Source organism: Symphalangus syndactylus, chromosome 17 (assembly GCF_028878055.3).
Source record: "Symphalangus syndactylus isolate Jambi chromosome 17, NHGRI_mSymSyn1-v2.1_pri, whole genome shotgun sequence".
Lineage (NCBI taxonomy): Eukaryota > Metazoa > Chordata > Mammalia > Primates > Hylobatidae > Symphalangus > Symphalangus syndactylus.
The window spans coordinates 21,811,952-21,834,120 of NC_072439.2; the positions used below are offsets into that span (position 1 = coordinate 21,811,952).

The 22,169-nt window shown below is 48.9% G+C and overlaps 1 protein-coding gene across 10 annotated transcripts in view; it reads left to right on the forward strand.

The window, feature by feature from the left end:
* C17H19orf47 (chromosome 17 C19orf47 homolog) overlaps positions 1-22,169 on the forward strand; it is a 50,839-nt gene that overhangs the window by 117 nt on the left and 28,553 nt on the right. For 3 of the 10 annotated variants that reach the window (XM_055250050.2, XM_055250043.2, XM_055250048.2), the window contains exons 1-7: positions 9-90; positions 6,531-6,582; positions 11,935-12,022; positions 12,118-12,232; positions 14,326-14,404; positions 19,674-19,811; positions 21,596-21,748. In XM_055250050.2, the coding sequence (XP_055106025.1) occupies positions 6,564-6,582; positions 11,935-12,022; positions 12,118-12,232; positions 14,326-14,404; positions 19,674-19,811; positions 21,596-21,748 (592 nt within the window). In that variant the 5' untranslated portion in view covers positions 9-90; positions 6,531-6,563. Of the gene's footprint in view, positions 1-8; positions 91-1,118; positions 1,236-4,613; positions 4,955-6,530; positions 6,636-8,464; positions 8,571-11,934; positions 12,023-12,117; positions 12,233-14,325; positions 14,405-19,673; positions 19,812-21,595; positions 21,749-22,169 lie in introns of those variants that run through there. The other 7 variants (XM_055250042.2, XM_055250046.2, XM_055250047.2 and 4 more) reach the window with 6 other exon arrangements.

Genomic DNA, 22,169 nt, shown 5'->3' on the forward strand with positions numbered 1-22,169 from the left:
GCAGCCCGGGCCGGGGGAGGAGTGTCTGACAGTTGGCGCCGCCGGGAGGGAGGGCGGGCGGCGCGAGTGGGCGCGGGCCCGGTGGGCCAGGTGAGGCTCGGTCCGGGGGTGGTGGGACTGGGCCGGTTGCGGTAGGGACGGGTGGCGTCCAGGGGTCTGGACTCAGTTCGGGCTCCGCTGTACGGCTTCGGACGTACGATTTGTTTCTTTGAGCCTCAGTTTCCTCCCCTGTGGAATGGGGTTTAGAATTCGAATGTATCACCGGCTTTATAAATGGGAGTGAGAAGTCAGGTCGTGTACTTGGATCCCTTAGCTCAGCGCCTCCGCATAACGCTCACTTCGTTACTGTACTATTATTATTAGTATTGATGTTTGCGCTTAGTATGAAAAATTGTTGGGTTTGGAAGCCGTCGGATTTTGGTTCAAGTCCCGCCCCACTGTGCGGCAGTGGGGCCTGTGTCTTCGCCTCCTTGAACCCCGTTTTTTCTCATCTGTACAATGAGAGCAGATAGTCCCAATATCATAGGGTCGTCTTGAGGATTCTAATGAAATGTGTGTGTGTAAAGATTTTAAGCAGAGGGGCTGGCACAGTGAGAGCTCGTGGATTGGGACGATAATGATTCTGAGAGTCATTGGTGTAGCTGGGAATTCCAGGGAAGTTGGGGGAGAAAGCTCAGAGACAGCAATAGGAAAAACTTAGAATTGGAGCCGGGGAAATCGACATCCTGCCACATACTGTTTGACCAATTTTGCTGAGTCTTGAATTATTAGTTTTTTTTCTTGATAATGACTAGTGCATTTTTTCCCCCAGTAAATTAATTTGAGAAGGCAAATTTGCATTGCTGTTTTTTTTTGTTTTTTTTTTTTTTTTTTTTTTTTTTTTTTTTTTTTTTTGAGACGGAGTTTCGCTCTTGTGGCCCAGGCTGGAGTGCAATGGTGCGATTTCGTCTCACCGCAACCTCCGCTTCCCGGGTTCAAGAGATTCTCCTGCCTCAACCTCCCGAGTAGCTGGGATTACAGGCATGCGCCACCATGCCCGGCTATTTTTTGTATTTTAGTAGAGATGGGGTTTCTGCATGTTGGTCAGGCTGGTCTCGAACTTCTGACTTCAGGTGATCTGCCCGCCTCGGCCTCCCAAAGTGCTGGGATTACAGGCGTGAGCCACCGTGCCCAGCGCATTGCTGTCTTCAATGGAAAACTAGCATTGCTGGCCATGAGAGGAAGGAAAAGTTCAGGTAAAATACAATGGAAACTGAACAGCCCATTATATTGTACACTGAAATGGAAAGATAATTGAAAAAGGAATACTACGTATTCCCTTTGAATAGGGATACTGTTCAGAGCCTGTACCATGTCATTGTCTGTTGTCAGATCCCATGGACCCCCATCAAGTTGTCCTTATACTTGTTCCCAGCTCACGCTTCGTGTACAACTAGCATTGTCAGTGACTGTCCCACTGTTTCCCTAGCTTACTGAAGATTTGTTTTATTTGATGCACACTTGGCATCGCACTTAACCACCTGCCATGCATCTTTGTTCTAAGGACTCTGTTTATTAACTCGTTTAATCCTTGTAACACCTTTAAGAATGGGTCCTTGGCTGGGTGCGGTGGCTCACGCCTGTAATCCTAGCACTTTGGGAGGCCGAGGCGGGCGGATCACGAGGTCAGGAGATCGAGACAATCCTGACTAACACGGTGAAACCCCGTCTCTACTAAAAATACAGAAAATTAGCCGGGCATGGTGGTGGGGGCCTGTAATCCCAGCTACTTGGGAGGCCGAGGCAGGAGAATTGCTTGAACCTGGGAGGCAGAGGTTGCAGTGAGCCGAGATCATGCCACTGCACTCCAGCCTGGGCGACAAGAGTGGGACTCCATCTCAAAAAAAAAAAAAAAAAAAAGGGTCCTCTTTTTTTTTTTTTTAAGATGGTGTTTTTTTATTTTTATTTATTTATTTATTTATTTATTTGAGACAAGGTCTCACTCTGTTGCCCAGGCTGGAGTGCAGTGGTGCGATCTTGGATCCCTGCAACCTCTGCCTCCCAGGCTTAAGCAATTCTCCTGCCTCAGCCTCCTGAGTAGCTAGGATTACAGGTGCCCACCACCATGCCCAGCTAATTTTTGTATTTTTAGTAGAGATGAGGTTTCACTATGTTGGCCAGGCTAGTCTTGAATTCCTGACCTCAGGTTATCCACCTGCCTCGGCCTCCCAAGGTGCTGGCCAAGAATTGGTACTCTTACTTTTTTTTTTTTTTTTTTTTTTTTTGAGATGGAGTCTCACTCTGTTGCCCAGGCTGGAGTGTAGTGGTACAGTTTCGGCTCACTGCAACCTCTGCCTCCTGGGTTCAAGTGATTCTCCTGCCTCAGCCTCCCGAGTAGCTGGGATTACAGGTGCCTGCCACCATGCCCGGCTAATTTTTTGTATTTTTAGTAGAGGCGGAGTTTCACCATGTTGGCCAGGCTGGTCTCAAACTCCTGACCTTGTGATCCACCCGCCTTGGCCTCCCAAAGCGTTGGGATTACAGGCATGAGCCACTGTGCCCAGCCACCTTTCCTTTTTTTTTTTTGAGACAGAGTCTCGCTCTGTTGCCCAGGCTGGAGTAAAGTGGTGTAATCTTGGCTCACTGCAACCTCTGCCCCCCGCACCCCTGGGATGAAGTAATTCTCCCACCTTAGCCTACTGAGTAGCTGGGATCACAGGCATACGCCACCATGCCCGGCTAATTTTTGTATTTTTAGTAGAGATGGGGTTTCACCATATTGGCCAGGCTGGTCTCAAACTCCTGACTTCAGGTGATCCACCCTCCTCGGCCTCCCAAAGTGCTGTGATTACAAGCATGAGCCACCACGCCCAGTTTTTTTTTTTTTTTTTTTTTTTTTAACAGTGACAGGGTCTCGCTATATTGCCCAGGCTGGCCTCAAAATCCTGGGCCCCAGAGATCCTCCTGCTTCGGCCTCCCAAAGTGCTGGGACTACAGGTGTGAGTTACTGTACCCGGCCTTACCATTCTTATTGTGCAGTTGAGGGAAGTGAGGTCAGAAAGGTTAAGCTACTTGTCCAGAGTCAGGATTAGGACATGGTAAAATTGGGATTTGGATACAGGTCTTCTAAGGGCTTAGCACATGGAGTCTGGTATGTGGTAATCCCTTGAGTTTTGGGAGCTGCCATCTTTCAAATCACTATTATAATTTTCACTATTCGGAAAGGCAGTGCTGGAGATGGGCTTTTAAGATTGTGGAGAGAGGAAATTGAAGCCAGTAGGGTCTGTAGCACTTGGGGGAGAATACCAATACTTAAAGGATTCTGGTTAGCATTAACTGAGACATTGAAAAACAGACCATAGTACCTGGCTTGTAGTAATCCCTCAATCAGCATGAACCATAGCCATTGGACTGCCTGGGGTCCAAGTCCTGCTGCTTCCTTTACTTGCTGTATGATCTTGAACTCCTAGGCTCAAGGGATCCTCCTGCCCCTAAAGTGCTGGGATGACAGGCCTGAGCCACTGTGCCCAGCCTTTTGCTGTGTGATCTTGGACCTGCCATTCTCATCTGTAACTTGGGACCCGTTTTTCCTTTTTTCCGAGGGTGGTTGTGAGGAGTCACTGAGATATGTATATGCTCAGTTCCTGGTACATAGTAAACACTCAATGGGAGCTATTTCCTGGACATTTGAATCAGGAAGAACTTGTTTTTGAATCCCAGTAAGGTCAGTTGCTAGATGTGCTGTTTGACAAACGACTGCACCTCAATGAGTCGGGGTTTTTCATCAATAAAAACAGGGCTAATAATAGTCCTCACTCGCTGAGCTGTTGGGATGCATCTGCATGATGCTTGGCCCTGGTCCTGAAGCATAGTTAGTGCTTGGTTTGTGAGATGTTCTGTCTGACTTACTGAGACCTCTCCGTGCTGTTCTTTGAGAGATGCATGTTGTACTGTATTTTATTTTATTATTATTTTTGAGACAGAGTCTTGCTCTGTCACTCAGGCTAGAGTGCAGTGGCACGATCTTGGCTCACTGCAACCTCTGCCTCCTGGGTTCAAGTGATTCTCCTGCCTCAGCCTGCCGAGTAGCTGGGATTACAGGCGCCAACCACCACGCCTGACTAATTTTTGTATTTTTAGTAGAGATGGGGTTTCACCATGTGGGCCAGGCTGGTCTCAAACTTCTGACCTCAGGTGATCCACCCGCCTTGACCTCCCAAAGTGCTGGGATTACAGGCATGAGCCACTGCGCCTGGCCTGTATTGTCTTTGGCCAGTGGTAAAATTCAGGAGGGAAATTGGATCTAAGAGTGTTGAGTACAGGACAGAGTGATGTCTGTAGTCATACTCATCAATAAGAGATTGAGCAGAAGGCCAAGTGCCTGTAATCCCAGCACTTTGGGAAACTGATGTGGGCAGATCACTTGAGGTCAGGAGTTCGAGACCAGCCTGGCCAACATGGTGAAACCCCGTCTCTACTAAAAATACAAAAATTAGCCGGGTGTGGTGGCGAGTGCCTGTGGTCCCAGCTACTCGGGAGGCTGAGGCAGGAGAACCGCTTGAACCCAGGAGGCAAAGGTTGCAGTGAGCCGAGATCGTGCCACTGCACTGCAGCCTGGGCGACAGAGCGAGACTTTGTCTCAAAAAAAAAAAAATTGAGCAGAAGCCAGAGAAGGGCAAGATTAACCCTAGTGAGGATAGAGAAGAGAGTCTCATATATGGGGACTTAGGGAAAGTGTCACAAAGTAGATGGCAGTGGAGCAGAAGGAAGGATAGGTTGCCAGGAGGAGACAGGCATTCCAGGCACAGGTGACATCCTCTAAAAACTGGGAGGCCGGCAAAGCACCTGTGTGGGGAAGGAGGCCTGGAGGATGAGACCAGGCACAACACCTCCAGGGTGCTTAGTAGGCACCAAGCACTGTCTCAAGTGTTTTTATTCATAGAAACTCATCCAGCCCTTACAGCAGTCCTCTAAGGTAAGTCATGTTTGCACCCTCCCAATTCACAAATGGGGACACCGCGGCCTGACTGGTGAAGTCACTTGCTGATATCACACAGCTAATAAGTGGTAGAGCTGGATTTGAACTGTACAGTCTGGTTGCAAAGTTGTTACTCTTGACTACTCCATTATACCATCAAAATCTGTTAGGGGATGGGACAGATCGTATGGGGTGGTAAACAGGAAGGTTCTGGGACAGAGGGCTTCTGCACCCCATGGAGGGGTGAGGGAGGATCAGTACTGGGGGCTGCGGTAGATAGAAGGGAGCAGAGTGAGGGAGGAGGGCAGAGGAGCCGGGTCAGGAAAGAGGCAGAGGGCTAAGTAGGAAGGAAGTTTGGGCCAGGGAAATGTGGGCCCCGTGATCCTGGAGTTGGATAGCGTTGAATCAGCACATGAAAAAGTTATTTCCTTTAGTTCCCATTCAACACTGCTTTTAATGGAGACAGTCTCCATTGGTGCTAATATGTCTTTAACACCATCTTTCTACCATCTGCTAATGTAAGGGAAAATTGTTTTTCCATGTCTTCTCTGGGACGTCTCATGATCAGGTCGCCACTTCTGTGACCTGTCTCCTCCCAGTGTCCTCCCTCCTTGCTCCACTGCAGCCACACTGGCTCCTTGCTTTCCCTCCAGCATGCCAGGTGAGCCACTGGCTCAGGGTGCTGGACTTGCTGTACCTTCTTCTGGAATACTTTTTGTCTGTAAAACCACATGGCTCATTGCTTCCCTCCCTTTAGGTCTCTAAATGTTGCTTTAGGTCTTCCCTGATCACTCTGTTGAAAACTACAACCCCTCCCTTCCCAGGTCCTCCATGTCTTCTCTGTGGCACGAAAGGCTTCCTAATGTACTATATTAACTGTTTGGCTTGTTTACTCTCTGTCTCCCCTGTCCCCTGTACCCAACTAGCTGCTAAGTTCCGTGGCTTCGTTCAACTTGGTATCCCTAAGTGCCTTACACATAGTAGGTTCTCAGTGAATAGGGTTTTGGGTTTGTTTGTTTGTTTGAAGACTAGTCAAGTGCAGTAGTGAGAAACGGAGAAAGAGTAGAATAAGGAGTTCCATCTATAAAGGGCTATGAACAGTCAGTTGAGATAATTCACTACCTTCGGACCAGCCTTTTTTTTTGAGACAGGGTCTTGCTATGTTGTCCAGGCTGGTCTTGAACTCCTGGCTTCAAGTGTTCCTCCCATCTTGGCCTCCCAAAGTGCTGGGATTACAGGCATGAGCCAGCATGCTTGGCTGGTATTTATTGTTAAAGTCTTGGCCAGAAGTGTCTTATTTCTGTTGCACTCCTTTTCCAGCCAACCTTTCGGGGTGTGTGGGAATGGAGCTGTGGACATTTGCTGTCCCTGGGCCTTGTCTCAGGCACAAGCGATGATGGTGGTGGCAGCTCTGTCCCAGGCTGACTTCCTGCCAGCTGCTCCAGGCTATTCCTGGGTGGTGAGCCCCTAGCCTAGGAACATTCCTCTGGCATGCAGACAGACAGGCACAGGAGAGGGACAAACACTCACAGCCGGCAGCAACTCATGGGCTCTCTCCTCTCTTCTCTTTCAGGCTCCAGGGAGCAGTGTCAGGGCCAGGGAGACGATGGTCTCCGTGACTATGGGTGAGTCTGTGGCCTTCTTTCCCGGGCCCCCTCTCCCCACTGCCCTTTTTGAGGTATGGCCTTGGTGGGGGACGATGGGGTGGGAGAGGGAAGACTGGGTCACTGGCAGGAACAGCTGTACTCTGAGGACCGTGGCAGGGTGGGGCTGGAACTGCTTGAGGCCTGCCCACCTCCTCACTGGATCTCTCTCCTGACTGTATAGTTTAGCTGTGAAGAACGTGGGTTATGAAGTCCAGCAGGTCTCCCACGTGGCCTCACAGAGCCTTGGTTTTCTCACCTGTGAAATGGAAATGATATTCACACATCCTGTTATTAAGGAGATTATAGCATGTAAAAGCTTGGGCATAGTTCTAAACAAACCTTAGGTGTTGTTATTATCACAAGCCTTAAGCTCTGTATTTGGGGATTGCTAAGGCGCAGGGATTAGTTGGTGGCTTTGAAAAATTTTGACATTTATTATAATATAGAAAACGATATTATATATAATATATATATTTGTTGAGATGGAGTTTCACTCTTGTTGCTCAGGCTGGAGTGCAGTGGCACGATCTCGGCTCACCGCAGCCTCCACCTTCCGGGTTCAAGTGATTCTCCTGCCTCAGCCTCCCAAATAGCTGGGATTACAGGCGTGTGCCACCACGCCCAACTAATTTTTGTATTTTTAGTAGAGACAGGGTTTCACCATGTTGGCCAGGCTGGTCTCGAACTCCTGACCTCAGGTGATCTTCCCTCTTTGGCCTCCCTAAGTGCTGGGATTACAGGCATGAGCCACCGCGCCTGGCCCATAAAATATATTTGTATAGTTTTAAGAGTTATTAAAAAGCAAAGTCTGAGTATATCCTTTTGTTTTGTTTTGTTTTGTTTTGAGACAAGCTCACACTCTGTTGCCCAGGCTGGAGTGCAGTGGTGCAATCTCGGCTCACTGCACCCTCTGCCTCCCAGGCTTAGGTGATCCTCCCATCTCAGCGTCCGAGTAGCTGGGACTATAGTCACACACCATCACGCCTGGCTAATTTTTGTATGTTTTGTAGAGATGGGGTTTCGCCATGTTGCCCGGGCTGGTCTTGAACTCCTGTGCTCGAGAGATCCTCCTGCTTCAGCTTCCCAAAGTGCTGGGATTACACATGTGAGCCATTGCGCCTGGCCTGTATTCCTTTTTATTTGAGACAGAGTCTTGCTCTGTCGCCAGGCTGGAGTGCAGTGGCACGGTCTTGGCTCACTGCAACGTCTGCCTTCCGGGTTCAAGTGATTTTCCTGCCTCAGCCTCCCGAGTAGCTGGGACTGCAGGCACGTGCCACCACGCCCAGCTAATTTTTGTATTTTTTAGTAGAGACGGGGTTTTACCATGTTAGCCAGGATGGTCTCGATCTCTTGACCTTGTGATCCACCTGCCTCGGCCTCCCAAAGTGCTGAGATTACAGACGTGAGCCACCGCGCCTGGCCGCCTGTATTCTTTATAATTCCATTTATATAAAGCATAGAAGCAGGCAAAATCAATCTATTTTGTTAGAAGGTGGTGGTTGCCTCTGGGAAGGAGTGAGTAGAGACTCCAAAGGTAATATAAAGGGTTCTGAGGTGTTAGAAAGATCTCATTTCTTGATTTGGGTGCGGATTACATAGGTGTGTCTGGTTTAGGAAGATCTATTGACTTGTGCACTTTTTTGCATGTACATTATAGTTCCATAGAAAGATTGAAAAATCCAAACCCTATTACCTGTCCAGGTCAGAAAAAGAGAATATTGTCAGCCCCCTGAGAGTCCTACCCCAATCACACTCCCCTCTCTTCTCCATTCCCCGTATGGAATAAATCATTTTGTGAACATCTTTTCTTGCCTTACCTTTCTTTTTTTTCTTCTTGTTTTTGTTTTTGTTTTGAGATGGAGTTTCGCTTTTGTTGCCTAAGCTGGAATGCAATGGTGTTATCTCGGCTCACTGCAACCTCTGCCTCCTGGGTTCAAGCAATTCTCCTGCCACAGCCTCCAGATCGAGTAGGTGGGATTACAGGCATGTGCCACCATGCCTGGCTAATTTTGTATTTTTAGTAGAGATGGGGTTTCTCTATGTTGGTCAGGCTAGTCTTGAACTCCTGACCTCAGGTGATCCATCCGTCTCGGCCTCCCAAAGTGCTGGGATTACAGGTGTAAGCCACCGCTCCCAGCCTTCCTTGCCTTTCTTTATAGTTGTATTACCAATGGGACATTCCTATTCTATAGGCTTTGGTTTTGAATTTACATGAATGAAATCATACCTTGTGTTCTTTTGTATCTGGCTTCTTTTGCTCAACATAATGTCTAAGGGTCATCTATGTTGACTTTCTTTTCACTGCTGTATAGTCTTTCACCTTGAGAGTGACCACCGTGTGTTTATCAATGCTGCTGTCAATGGATATTGCATTATTACTGGGTTGGAGCTATCACAGACAAACTGCTATGAATATTCTTGTACGTGTCTCCTGGTGTGTGCAACAAGCCATATCTCATTGATTCCAAGACTCACATCATTGCACAACTTAATATTTCTGAAGTACGGGTATATCTTACAGCCGGTGCCTTATGACAGTTTAATTGGCTGCATATTTTCCTTCCTTAGCAATACATGAAATGATGGTGTGTGCTTAATGTGGGGACTCTTTCAATTCCTCAAACACTGGGTTTCAGTAATCTCTTGGTTAAATTTACAGGCGTTGGCTGATCCCTATGAACTGATTGGTCTTTACAACTAATTGATCACAACCAGTTACAGATTTCTTTGTTCCTTCTCCCTCCGCACTGCTTCACTTGACTAGCCTTAAAGTCAATCAGTCAATTAATCAATCACAGGCTTTGGCTCAGAGAGCTACCCCCAACCTACGTGGTACTTTTTTCTCCCCTTAATAACAGCTTAGTTTAGGTATAATTCATTTACCATACATTTTACCTGGTTAAGGCGTATAATTTGATGGTTTTTATATTATCTGTTCACGGAGTTGTGCAGCCATCACCATAATCAATTTTAAAGCATCTTTATCACTCTCTCTTGAAACCCCATACCTTAGCAGGGTGTTGTGGTGCATGCTTGTAATCCCAGCACTTTGGGAGGCCGAGACAGGTGGATCGCTTGAGTCCAGGAGTTTGAGACCAGCCTAGGCAACGTGGCAAAACTCTGTCTCTATAAAAAATACAAAAAATTGCTGGGGGCGGTGGCTCACGCCTGTAATCTCATCACTTCGGGAGGCCGAGGCAGGTGGATCACAAGGTCAGGAGTTTGAGACCAGCCTGACCAACATGGTGAAACCCCGCCTTTACTAAAAATACAAAAATTAGCTGGTCATGGTGGCGTGTGCCTGTAATCCCAGCTACTCAGGAGGCTGAGGCAGGAGAATCGCTTGAACCCGGAGGTGGAGGTTGCAGTCAGCCGAGATTGCGCCACTGCACTCCAGTCTGGGTGACAGGGAGACTCCATCTAAAAAAAAATATATATATATATATATATATATATATATATATATATATATGTGTGTGTGTGTATATATATGTGTGTATATATATTTGTGTGTGTATATATTTTTTATGTATATATATATGTACACATTAAAAAATACGTATATATACATAAAAAAAATTAGCTTGACCTGGTGGCATGCGCCTGTAGTTTAACTACTTGAGAAGCCGAGGTGGAAAGATCGCTTGAGCCCAGGAGGTTGAGACAGCAGTGAACTATGATTGCGCCACTGCACTCTGGCCTAGGCGACAGAGGGATACCCTGTCTCAAAAAAATTAAAACCCCATACCCATTAGCAGTCACTTCCCCTGTCCGCCTAGCAACCACTAATCTACTTTCTCTTTAGATTTGCCTGTTCTAGACATTTCATATACATGGAATCATTATGTGGTGCTTTTTGGTAGTTAGAGGTGACTGCTTCTGGCCAGTGGGACCCAGGGCCTGGCGGAGGAAATCCTAAGGACATGAGCTCCTCGCCAGCCTCAGTCCCCAAGGGCCAGTCAGCACCCTGGGTAACCGGCCTGTGGCTGGCTGGGCAGGGGTCTCCTTGGAGATGTGGCCCATGGGGTTTCACCTGAGCCCCGCACTGCCACTCATGTAACACCTGTGTGTCTGTTTCCCTGCTCTGAGTCTCTATTGTCTTAAAAGCAAAATGGGTGAGGTAATAACAGATTTCTTCTCATCTAAAATAGCATGGATTGTTGGATGTACTGAGAAAGAAAAGCAGTTTGCTAATTAAACCATGGCACACCGGCAGTCATGGAGTAGCTCCTAGTTTCAGAGATGTCAGAATGTGAAAAAAAGTTCTACTTCGAATCAGTGATCTTAGCTACCACCTGGCCTGGCAGGTTGGGGTCAGTTTGAGGGTCACACCCACCAAGAAGCCAAGAAAATTTAGAAAGAATAAAGTTTCATAGGTGGGGTCTGCCTGGTCTTGGCCATGCCTCTATGTTTAGTGGTGATGGGAGTAATAGTAATAATAATAATAATAATAACAGCTGACATGGTTTGAGGATGTCCTCTGGGTCAAGCATCATTTAAAGCCTTTTATATGGAGGTTCTCATTGAGTCTGCACAGTGACCCAAGGACATTGGTGCTGTTATCACTAAAATCTGAGCTCCACAAGGGCTGGGACTTCATCTTGTGCCTTGTGGTATCTCCCGTGCGTAGGACAGGACCTGTCCTTTGCCAAATGCTGGGTAAACACTTGTCAGATCTGTTATCCCAGGTTACAGATGAGGAAACCAAGGCACCAAGAGTTAACTTACCCAAAGTCCCTCCATAGAGAAATCGCAGGGTTAGGATTCGAACCCAAGCTCCGAAGCCCGTGTTAGTAACTTCCATGCCTCTCTCTGAGGGAGGTTTGCTACTGTGGTGGGTAGGGGCTTGCCAAGGCTCATGGGCTGGCTCTGTGATGCTTCTTTCCAGCCGCCTGTGGATCCCATCATCCTCTGGGCCTAGGCTGGCTGATGGGGACTAGGGCAGAGAACCCAGAGTCCCAGTTACCCTAAATCAGTCATGGGCCCAGCATGTGTAGTGATGCAGAGAGCCAGCACTGGGGCGGGCTGGAGCTGTAAGGAGAAAGGCTGTGGTAAGGGCTCGGGGGCTCTGCCCCTTGTTTAGCACTGTGGCTTGGGGTGGGTTGCCCAACCTTTCCCTGCCTCATTTTCCTCACTGGCAACTCGGGAGTCTTAATACTGCTTAACTCACAGGGTCAGGAATGCTCGGTTCCATCGTGTGTGTGGAGCACTCCATGCAGGGCCTGGCATGTGATGAGCATTTAATTTGTGGGAGCTGCTGTGATTGTGGTTTTGCTAATGCTATTCTCTAAAGAGGACAGCGTGAGTGATGAGCCCTGTCCAACCCCACAGCCACTTCCGAGTGGATCCAGTTCTTCAAGGAAGCTGGCATTCCTCCAGGACCTGCCGTCAATTATGCCGTGATGTTTGTGGATAATAGGTAAGGAGGCTGAACTTGGGGATGGGGTGGTGGGGAGCTGGCTGGCCCACCCACTCTGGCCCACCTGGGGCCTCACCACTGACCTTTCCCTGCAGGATTCAGAAGAGCATGCTGTTGGATCTCAATAAGGAGATCATGAATGAGCTGGGCGTGACCGTGGTGGGCGACATCATCGCCATTCTCAAGCATGCCAAAGTGGTGCACCGTCAGGTGGGTGCTGTGCCCAGCCCCTCTGTCTCTGGGTTTGGCATGGAGGTGGAGGGTCAGTTGCAGAGCCAATGGGAGGCCTGGCAGCAGAGGCAGGCTGACCTGGGTCCCAGGGCTGGTTCGGCCATTTGCTGTGTGACCCTGGGCACATTGCCCAACCTCTCTGAGCTGTATTTTCTGCATCTGTGAAAGAGAGGCAAACCTGGTCGGGTGCGGTGGCTCACGCCTGTAATCTCAGCACTTCGGGAGGCCAAGGCGGGTGGATCACGAGGTCAGGAGACTGAGACCATCCTGGCTAACACAGTGAAACCCCGTCTCTACTAAAAATACAAAAAATTAGCCGGGTGTGGTGGCAGTGCCTGTAGTCCCATCTACTTGGGAGGCTGAGGCAGGAGAATGGTGTGAACCCGGGAGGCAGAGCTTGCAGTGAGTCGAGATCGCGCCACTGCACTCCAGCCTGGGCGACAGAGCGAGACTCTCTCAAGGAAAAAAAAATAAATACATCTTGAAGGGTGGTTGTATATATTTTTTTGAGACGGTGTCTCGCCATGTTGCCCAAGCTGGTGTCGAACTCCTGGGCTCAGGCCATCCTCCTGCCTCGGTCTCCCAAAATACTGGGATTTCAGGCGTAAGCTACTGCTCCCAGCCCTGGTTGTGACTATTAAGCTATGTGAAGCACTAGCACGGTGGAAACTGCCTGTATTTGGGTCCCTCTGTAATAACTATTATTGCTGCTTCACATTTTCCTTGTGATAATTATTATTTCCAGGACAGCAGCTTCCTATATGGGACCCAGATGGCAACCTGGCTCACAACCTGGACATTCCAGTCTTGACCCCTCCACTTATAGTGACCTACCTTCCTGGATCTCTTTGAAATGGGCTTCTCACACAGCCCTGATGCTAGTGTGGCTGTGGCCACCTACCAGATGGTATATGTGGCCTTGAGCACCAGACCTGGAATGTTGTACTCATTAAGTGATTAATATAATAGCTAACACTTACCAAGCATTTGCTGTGGCCTGCCAGGCACTGTCTCCCTCCCTCCCTCCCCCACTTCCTTCCTTCCTTTCTTCACTTGTTTATTATTTATTTTTATTTTATTTATTTTTGAGACAGGGTCTCACTCCATCGCCCAGGCTGAAGTGCAGTGGCACTATCTCGGCTCACTGCAACCTCTGTCTCCCGGGTTCAAGTGATTCTCCTACCTCAGCCTCCTGAGTAACTGGGATAACAGGCATGTGCCCCTGTGCCTGGCCTCTTTATTTTATTTAATTGAGACAGAATCCCGCCCTGTTGCCCAGGCTGGAGTGTAGTGGTGCCGTCTTGGCTCAGTGCAGTTTCCACCTCCCAAGTTCAAGAGATTCTCGTACCTCAGCCACCCGAGTGATTGGGATTACAGGCGTGCGCCACCATGCCCAGCTAGTTTTTGTAATTTTAGTAGAGATGGGGTTTTGCCATGTTGCCCAGCCTGGTCTTGAACTCCTGGCCTCAGGTGATCCACCTGCCCCGACCTCCCAAAGGGCTGGGATTACAGGTGTGAGCCACCGTACCTGGCCATCTTTCACCTATTTTTGAGACAGGGTCTCACTCTGTTGCCCAGGCTAGAATGCAGTGGTACAATCACAGCTTACTGCAGCCTCAAACTCCTGGGCTCAAGCAATCCTACCACCTCAGCCCCTGAATAATTGGGACTACAGGTGTATGACACCATGCTTGGCTAGTTTTTTAATTTTTTCCAGAGATAAGCGTCCCACTGTGTTGGCCAGGCTGGTCTCAAACTCCTGACCTCAGGTGTTCCACCCACTTCGGCCTCCCGAAGTGCTGGGATTACAGGCGTGAACCACCGCACCTGGCCTATTTTTTCAATAGGTGAGGAGGTTGAACTTCAGATATATATATATCTGAATATACTGGTCAGATATTTTATAGAGTGTCCTTCAGTTTGGAGGTATCCAATGCTTTCTTATGGTTAGGAGTAAAATGTGTTAGAATCTTCTCTAGCAGTCAGGTGTTGATCCTCGTGGTGTTGCTTAGATCTCTAGGTACGTGCATGATTCTTCTGTGGTGACCCAGGTGCCTGTTCTTTTTTTACAGGACATGTGCAAAGCTGCCACTGAGTCAGTGCCCTGCAGCCCTAGCCCCCTTGCAGGCGAAATTCGCCGTGGCACTAGTGGTGAGTCCTAACTATTCAGGCCTCTTTTCCTTGATTTTTATACCCTGTCAGTGAAGGGGACACATCTGGCCATCCCATCCCCACCTGTAATTTGCAAAGGTAGAAACAAAGCCAGTGGGGGCATTCTTACTCTTCTTTTAGGGGAAAAAATAAACTGGGTAGTGAATGGCTGTATACACAGTCAATTGTCATCTGTGGTCATTAAGTTCTGTAAAGTTAATATGTATACTTAGTGAATTCTTAGCTCCTAGGAGAAATACAGAGCAATGGATTCTCCATTGCTCCTATGGGAAATACTAGGTTAGGGTCCTGCAAGCCTGTAGTCAAATATATAGCTTTATTTTATGTGTGTCTCCTTTTAAAGGCACTGTAGTTAATACATAGTGTTGATTTCATTAACCGGGAACTCATAGCCAACAACACTGTAACTCATTCCTGCACAATGCTTATCTCACACACACATTTTTTTGATCCGGTACATCATACCCTTCTTACATTTAGGAAGCCAGACAGCACTTCAACACTATGCTTTGAGGGCCGTTTTATTTATTTATTTATTTACTTATTTATTTATTTTTTTGAGATGGAGTCTCTGTTGCCCAGGCTGGAGTACAGTGGCACGATCTCGGCTCACTGCAACTTCTGCCTCCCAGGTTCAAGCAATTCTCTTGCTTCAGTCTCCCTAGTAACTGGGATTACAGGTACCTGCCACCACGCCCAGCTAATTTTTTTATTTTTAGTAGAGACATGGTTTTGCCATGTTGGCCAGGCTGGTCTTGATCTCCTGACTTCAGGTGATCTGCCTGCTTCGGCCTCCCAAAGTGCTGGGATTATAGGCATAAGCCACCGCTCCCATCCAGGGGGCTATTTTAAACAGCAAAATCACCAACAAAAATGTGAAAAATGTTCACATTCATGACATCAAGTAGACTGGGCAAAGGACACTTGTTTACAGAGCGGGACCTGAAACAACAGGGTGAGAATGCCTTCTTTGTCCTCATTTGGGAACGTGTCTGGAGCAACTCAAAATGTTCTCTGTGTGTGTCTGTGAATGACAGTGAAAGCACTGCCTGTATTGATTTCGGGGTTACAAATACATTTGAATGAGTAGGCAAATTTGCAAATGTGGAATCTATGAATGATGAGTATTGACTGTATTTATATTTTTTCTTTTTCTTTTTTTTTTGAGATGGAGTCTCCCTCTGTTGCCCAGGCTGGAGTACAGTGGTGTGATCTCGGCTCACTGCAACCTCCGCCTCCCGAATTCAAGCAGTTCTCCTGCCTCAGCCTCCCGAGTGGCTGGGATTACAGGTGCCTGCCACCACGCCCGGCTAATTTTTGTATTTTTAGTAGACAGAATTTCACCCTGTTGGCCGGGCTGGTTTTGAACACCTCAGGTGATCCACCTGCCTCAGCCTCCCAAAGTGCTGGGATTATAGGTGTGAGCCACCACTGCGCCTTTTTTTTTTTTTCTTGAGATAAGAGTTTCGCTGTGTTGCCTATGTTGGAGTGCAATGGCACGCTTAGCTAACTGCAAACTCTGCCTCCCAGATTAAGTGATTCTTGTGCCTCAGTCACCCAAGTATCTGGGATTACATGTGTGTGCCACCATCCCCAGCCAATTTTTGTATTTTTAGTAGAGACAGAGTTTTGCCACATTTGCCAGGCTAGTCTTGAACTCTTGACTTCAAACGATCCACCCGCCTCAGCCTCCCAAAGTGCAGGCATGAGCCACTGCACCTGGCTATTTTTGGTTTTTAAAAGCAATATGATACCTTTTTTTTTTTTTTTTTTTTTTTGAGATGGAGTTTCGCTTTTGTGGCTCAGGCTGGAGTGCAATGGCATGATCTTGGCTCACTGCAACCTCCGCCTCCTGGGTTCAAGCGATTCTCCTGCCTCAGCCTCCTGAGTTGCTGGCATTATAGGTGCCTGCCACCATGCCCAGCCAATTTTTGTTATTTTTAGTAGAGATGAGGTTTTACCATGTTGGCCAGGCTGGTCTCGAACTCCTGACCGTAGGTGATCCACCCACCTTGGCCCCCAAAAGTGTTGGGATTACAGCCATTAGCCACCGCACCCGGCCGATACCTTTTTTAAAAATAAACTTTAAAATTTTAATATACACATTAGCTTCCCTTTGCCGATAACTAAGCTGCCCAAAACTGTGCTTTAAAACACAGACATGTATTTTCATTTTTTGAGATGGGAGTCTCGCTCTGTTGCCCAGGCTGGAGTGTAGTGGTGCAATCATAGCTCACTGTAGCCTCAAAGTCCTGGGCTCAAGTGATCCTCCTGCCTCAGCCTCCTGAATAGCTGGGATTACAAGCGTAAGCCACCATGCCTTGCTAAAACATGGGTGTTTATTTCTCATGATTTTGTGGGTTGGCTAGTCAGTTCTGCTCTAGGCCAGCTCAGCTGATTTTAGTGGTCACCTGGCAGCTAGGTTGAAGCCGGGTTGACGGCCGCATTCACATATCTGATGGTTGTCCTGATGTTATCTGGGCCCACAGGGTGACTTGGCTACGTGTCCATAATTATCTAGCTGGCTAGCCTGGGCTTGTTCACAGTGGTGGTTGCAGGGTTCCTAAAAGCAGCAGAAGAGGGCGGCCCCAGTATGCAAAGCACCTCTTAAGCCACTGCTTGCACAACATTTGCTCTTGTCCTATTGGCCAAAGCAAGTTACATGGCTAAGTCCAGAGTCATTGTGGGCAGGGCCTACCCAAAGATGTGGATGCAAAGAGGCTGAGCAAATTAGGGTTCGTTTCTGCATCACTCCTCCATAACATACATTCAGAAAAGCATTCAATCATAATAGTACAGTGGGGTGCCATTCACAGATGGGACACCCATGTAGCCAGCACCCAAATCCAGCAATGGAAACATGACCAGCCTGCCAGAATCCCCCTGTGCCCCTTCCCACATCATCTCCAGGGTACCCACTACCCTGATTGCTAACAGCACACATTAGTTTTACCAGTCTTTCAAATCTTTATAAATGAAATGTTCAATTGGGTATGGTGGCCCATGCCTTTAATCCCAGCACTTTGGGAGGCCCAGGTGGGAAGATCACTTGATGCTAGGCATTTGAGACCAGCCTGGGCAACACAGACCCTGTCTCTACAAAAATTAGTAAATTAGCTGTGGGAGGCTTGGGAGGCTGAGGTGGAAGGATTGCTTGAGCTCAGGACTTTGAGGCTGCAGTGAGTTATGATGGCACCACTGTACTCCATCATTGTGGGCAATAGAGTGAGACCCTGTCTCAAAAAAAAAAAAAAAAAAAAAAAAAGAGGTCCGGGTGTGGTGGCTCACGCCTGTAATCCCAGCATTTTGGGAGGCCAAGGTGGGCAGATCACGAGGTCAGGAGATCGAGACCATCCTGGCTAACATGGTGAAACCCTGTCTCTACTAAAAATACACAAAAAAATTAGCTGGGCATGGTGGTGGGTGCCCGTAGTCCCAGCTACTCGGGAGGCTGAGGCAGGAGAGTGGCGTGAACCTGGGAGGCAGAGCTTGCAGTGAGTCAAGATCGCCCCACTGCACTCCAGCCTGGACGACAGAGCGAGACTCTGTCTCAAAAAAAAAGGAAAAAAAAGAGAAAACAAATGAAAATAAATAAGTAAAAAGAGAAGGGGAAACAGGCAAAGAAAGAAAGGGGTGGGAAGAATGCTCCAAAAACAACATTCCTGAGATGATCACTTTTACACACTTTAGAACATCGAACGTGTGTCTGTCAGGAGGGAGAAAGAGAACAGTTCTTTGTACTGTCATATCCTGACTGCAACGCAAATGCAAGAGAGTAAAGACAGAGTTGGTTGCTTAACCGCCACCCAAATGGGGCTTGCCACTCATGACGATAAAGCATCACATACCTGACATCTTTTCAGCTGCATATTTCCCTCTGGGTATAGCACGAGAGGTAGGGCCCTCTTAACAGCTTGCCTTTTATAGCAGAAAATCCTGATCCTATTGCACTCAGCTAGGTAAAGAGTGTTGTGAATGGAGGCTCTCACAGGACAGATTCTGCACAGCCAGAGAGTTTGCAGCCATTAGACATAAAGCCACCCATCCAACCTGAGAAATGTCTGAAGAAGTGCTGGGGTATATTATTAACAGAGGAGAAAGAGCAGGCCTGAAAACCAAGAATTTCTTCCTGCAGAGAGGGAGGAGGTCTGATAGGGAAGGATCTGTCCTGGGACTTCTGGGTACCAATAATGTCCTGATGCCTGACCTGGGTGATGGGTGCTTGGGGGTCACGTTTTGTTAAATGGTCTGTGATGGTTTAATGTAGTTTTTCTTTTTTTTTTCCCCCTGTTTTTGAGACTGGGTTTCACTCTGTTGCCCAGGCTGGAGTGCAGTGGTGTGATCACAGCTCACTGCAGTCTTGACTTCCTGGGCTCAAGTGATCCTCTTGCCTCAGCCTCCTGAGTATCTGGGACTACAGGCACATGCCACCATGCCCGGCTGATTTTTTGTATTTTTGGTAGAGACGGGATTTTGCCATGTTGCCCAGGCTGGTCTTGAACTGGGTTCAAGTGATCCACGTGCCTCGGCCTCCCAAAGTGCAGGGATTATAAGCATGCGCCCTGTGCCTGTCCTCAGAAACCACTTTAGGCACTGGGATACAGCAGTAAACAGACACAGCCTCCTCGTGGAGCTTGTGTTCTTGTGAGTGAGTTTACCAGTAAACAAATAGAGTTTAATGTCAAGCAGTTGTAAGGGCCGTGAAGAAAATGAAAGTGGGTAAGGGTGATAGAGGTTGAGGAGGTGCTGTTTTTGATGGGGTGGTCAGGGGAGTTTCCTCTGAGGAGTTGCCGTCAGAGAGGAGGCCTGAATCATGAGACACAGCAATTCCGCTATGCTTGGGGAACTGCATGCCAGGCAGAAGGAACAGCAGGGACCCTGAGGAAATGCCTACTTGCTGGGTGAGGAAGATCCTGGAGACCAGCATGGCTGAAACAGCTCCGGGAAAGGCGAAGCAAACTCAGCACGAGGCTGGGTGACTGATGGGTGAGGTGTGATCAGAACTAGTGTGGTCTTGAGCCTCAGGAAAGGCTCCCAGCATAGGGAGGGATGGGCTAGTTCCTGGGGAGATGCAGCCCACCGTGCCCCCAAGCATCCCCATCACGAGGACTGTGCAGTTACAGGGTGACACCCGCTGACCTTCTCATTCAGTCTCAAGCCTCACCTTCTCCATCCTGACCCTGAGACTGCTGGATTGAGGCCTGTCTTCCAGGATCCCACCTGACCGGACTCTCTTTTCTCCCCACAGCTGCCTCCCGAATGATCACCAACAGCCTGAACCATGACTCCCCACCCAGCACACCCCCCAGGCGCCCGGACACCAGCACCTCCAAGATCTCGGTCACTGTGTCCAACAAGATGGCAGCAAAGAGTGCCAAGGCCACTGGTGAGGGAACATGGGCAGGTGGTAGGAGGAGCTGGAGGGGAACGTGGGTTGGTAGGAGGTGTTGGGGGTCATGCTTCCAGTATTGTAAGGTGCTTTGAAGGCCACAAGGTGTACAAAACATTTGAACCTGAATCACCTCTGTAAACTTGGTCAAGTTGCCATACATCTGTGGGCCTCACTTTCTTCATCTGTAGCATGGGGGGTGGCGATACCCCACCCAGGAGGACGGACAGAAGCACCTGAGTTGGTGTGTTGAGGCATGTGTGCATTACCTTCTCACTCAGGGGTTCAGGCTTTGTGAACAGGTGTTCACCAAGCCCCCCACTTGTGCCCAGCTCTGTGCTTGATGCCTGGGGTCATAGGTAAAGAACCTCTTGCCTCCTCTTAGCAGCCAAGGGATCCTTGAAAACCTTCAGTCTGATCCTGTAACCCCCTGGGCTGTAACTCTCCGGGGCTCCCCATTCCATTAATAAAGGGCATCTTCCCCACATGGTCTCTAGGGCCCTGCATCATGTAGATTCATCTCTTGCATCATCCCACTTTGCATGCTTGCTTGCTCCCCTCCAGCCTCCTTCCCATCATGGGGCCTTTGCCCCTGGTGACCCCTTGGCCTGAGCACTCTTCCTCCCCAGACTGCTCCATGTTGGCCTCTGTTCTCCTCCAGGTCTCAGCTTGAGAGCTGGGAATGGGCCTGCAGTCCCTGGGCTCCCAGGCCTTCCCATCCACCATGCTGTTATGTCTTTGCTGGACCCATCCCCACAGCAGTGACCTCATGGTGTCATAAGGCAAATGTGGAAACTGAGGCCCAGGGCGCTTCATGTTTCTGACACCCACTCCTATCACGCCCCGTCCACCTCCATCACAAAGTCTCCCCTTTGTCCTGCAGGTTTGGAAGTGCCTCACCCTCTTCTGGCCTTTGATTTGTGTGCCACGAGCAAAAAAGTTAAAATCAGGCCAGGCGTGATGGCTCACACCTGTAATCCCAGAACTTTGGGAGGCTGAGGCGGGCGGATCACCTGAGGTCAGGAGTTCAAGAGCAGCCTGACCAACATGGTGAAACCCCATGTCTACCAAAAATACAAAAATTAGCTGGGCATGGTGGCGCATGCCTGTAATCCCAGCTACTTGGGAGGCTGAGGCAGGAGAATCGATTGAACCTAGGAGGCGGAGGTTGTAGTGACCTGAGATCGTGCCATTGCACTCCAGACTGGGCAACAAGAATGAAAACTCCATCTCAAAAAAAAAAAAAAAAAAAAAAAAAAAGTTAATATCAGTGTAACAAAGTGTTGCAAAGATGGTGAGCCTGGGAGCAACTGGCTCTTTTAACCCTTAACAGGTTTGAGGGGATTCATTTTTTAAATTGAGGTGTAACTTACGCACAATGCACCACTCATAAGTGTACACAGCTCAAGTGCTTGTTGACAAGTGAATGCAGCCATAAAGCACTGCCTGCTTGGAGCTCTAGAACCTTTCCACCACCCAGCAGGTTCCCCATCCGAGGGGATGTGGGCTGGGCTGGGCCAGAAGCCTGCTTGGAACAGGGACAGAGCCACAGAAAGCCTGGGAGGCCTGCCACAGCCTGGGGATTCTGAGCACCTTCTGTGACCTTGTGTTACACAGATCTGAGTTTCTCTGTGGTTCGGTCAGTGGTGATGTGAGTGGTTGGGAAGGTAAGGGATTCCAGTCGTGAATGTGTGGAGATAAAGGACACCTAGTGTCCAGCTTCCATCCTGGGAGAACGTTCTGTCTCAGAGAGTGCTGATACCCCTGCTTTCTTCCCCCAGCAGCCCTGGCCCGCCGGGAGGAGGAGAGCCTGGCTGTTCCTGCCAAGCGGCGCCGGGTCACTGCTGAGATGGAGGGGAAGTACGTCATCAACATGCCCAAAGGCACCACACCCCGCACCCGCAAGATCCTAGAGCAGCAGCAGGCTGCAAAAGGTACTGGCCTATCAGGGGCACGCTTCCCCGCAGGGTCCATGTCCCTCCCTCTGCATCACACAGGGCCCGTCATATCCTGCAGATGGTGGCTGAGAAGCAGGCTCTAACGGGGATGCAGGAGCCGTAGGCGAAGGGGACAGTGATGGTGGCCGCAGAGGAGGGAAACACATCACCTCTGCCCTCTGATCCTGCAGTTAGTGTAGCTGGGCTCTTTGGTGCCTCTTCCCCAAGGGGCAGGAGCAAGGATAGAGCGATGGCCTGCTGTAAAATGAGTGGCTGTGCTTGGCCAAGGGCAAATACCCCAAAGTGGCACCGTTATTATGAACCAGAGGAGATGAGTGGAGATACAGTCCAAAGCTAGGCCTTGTGACTTGGAGTACAGAGATGATCTCTTGGTCGGGCGTGGTGACGCACACCTGTA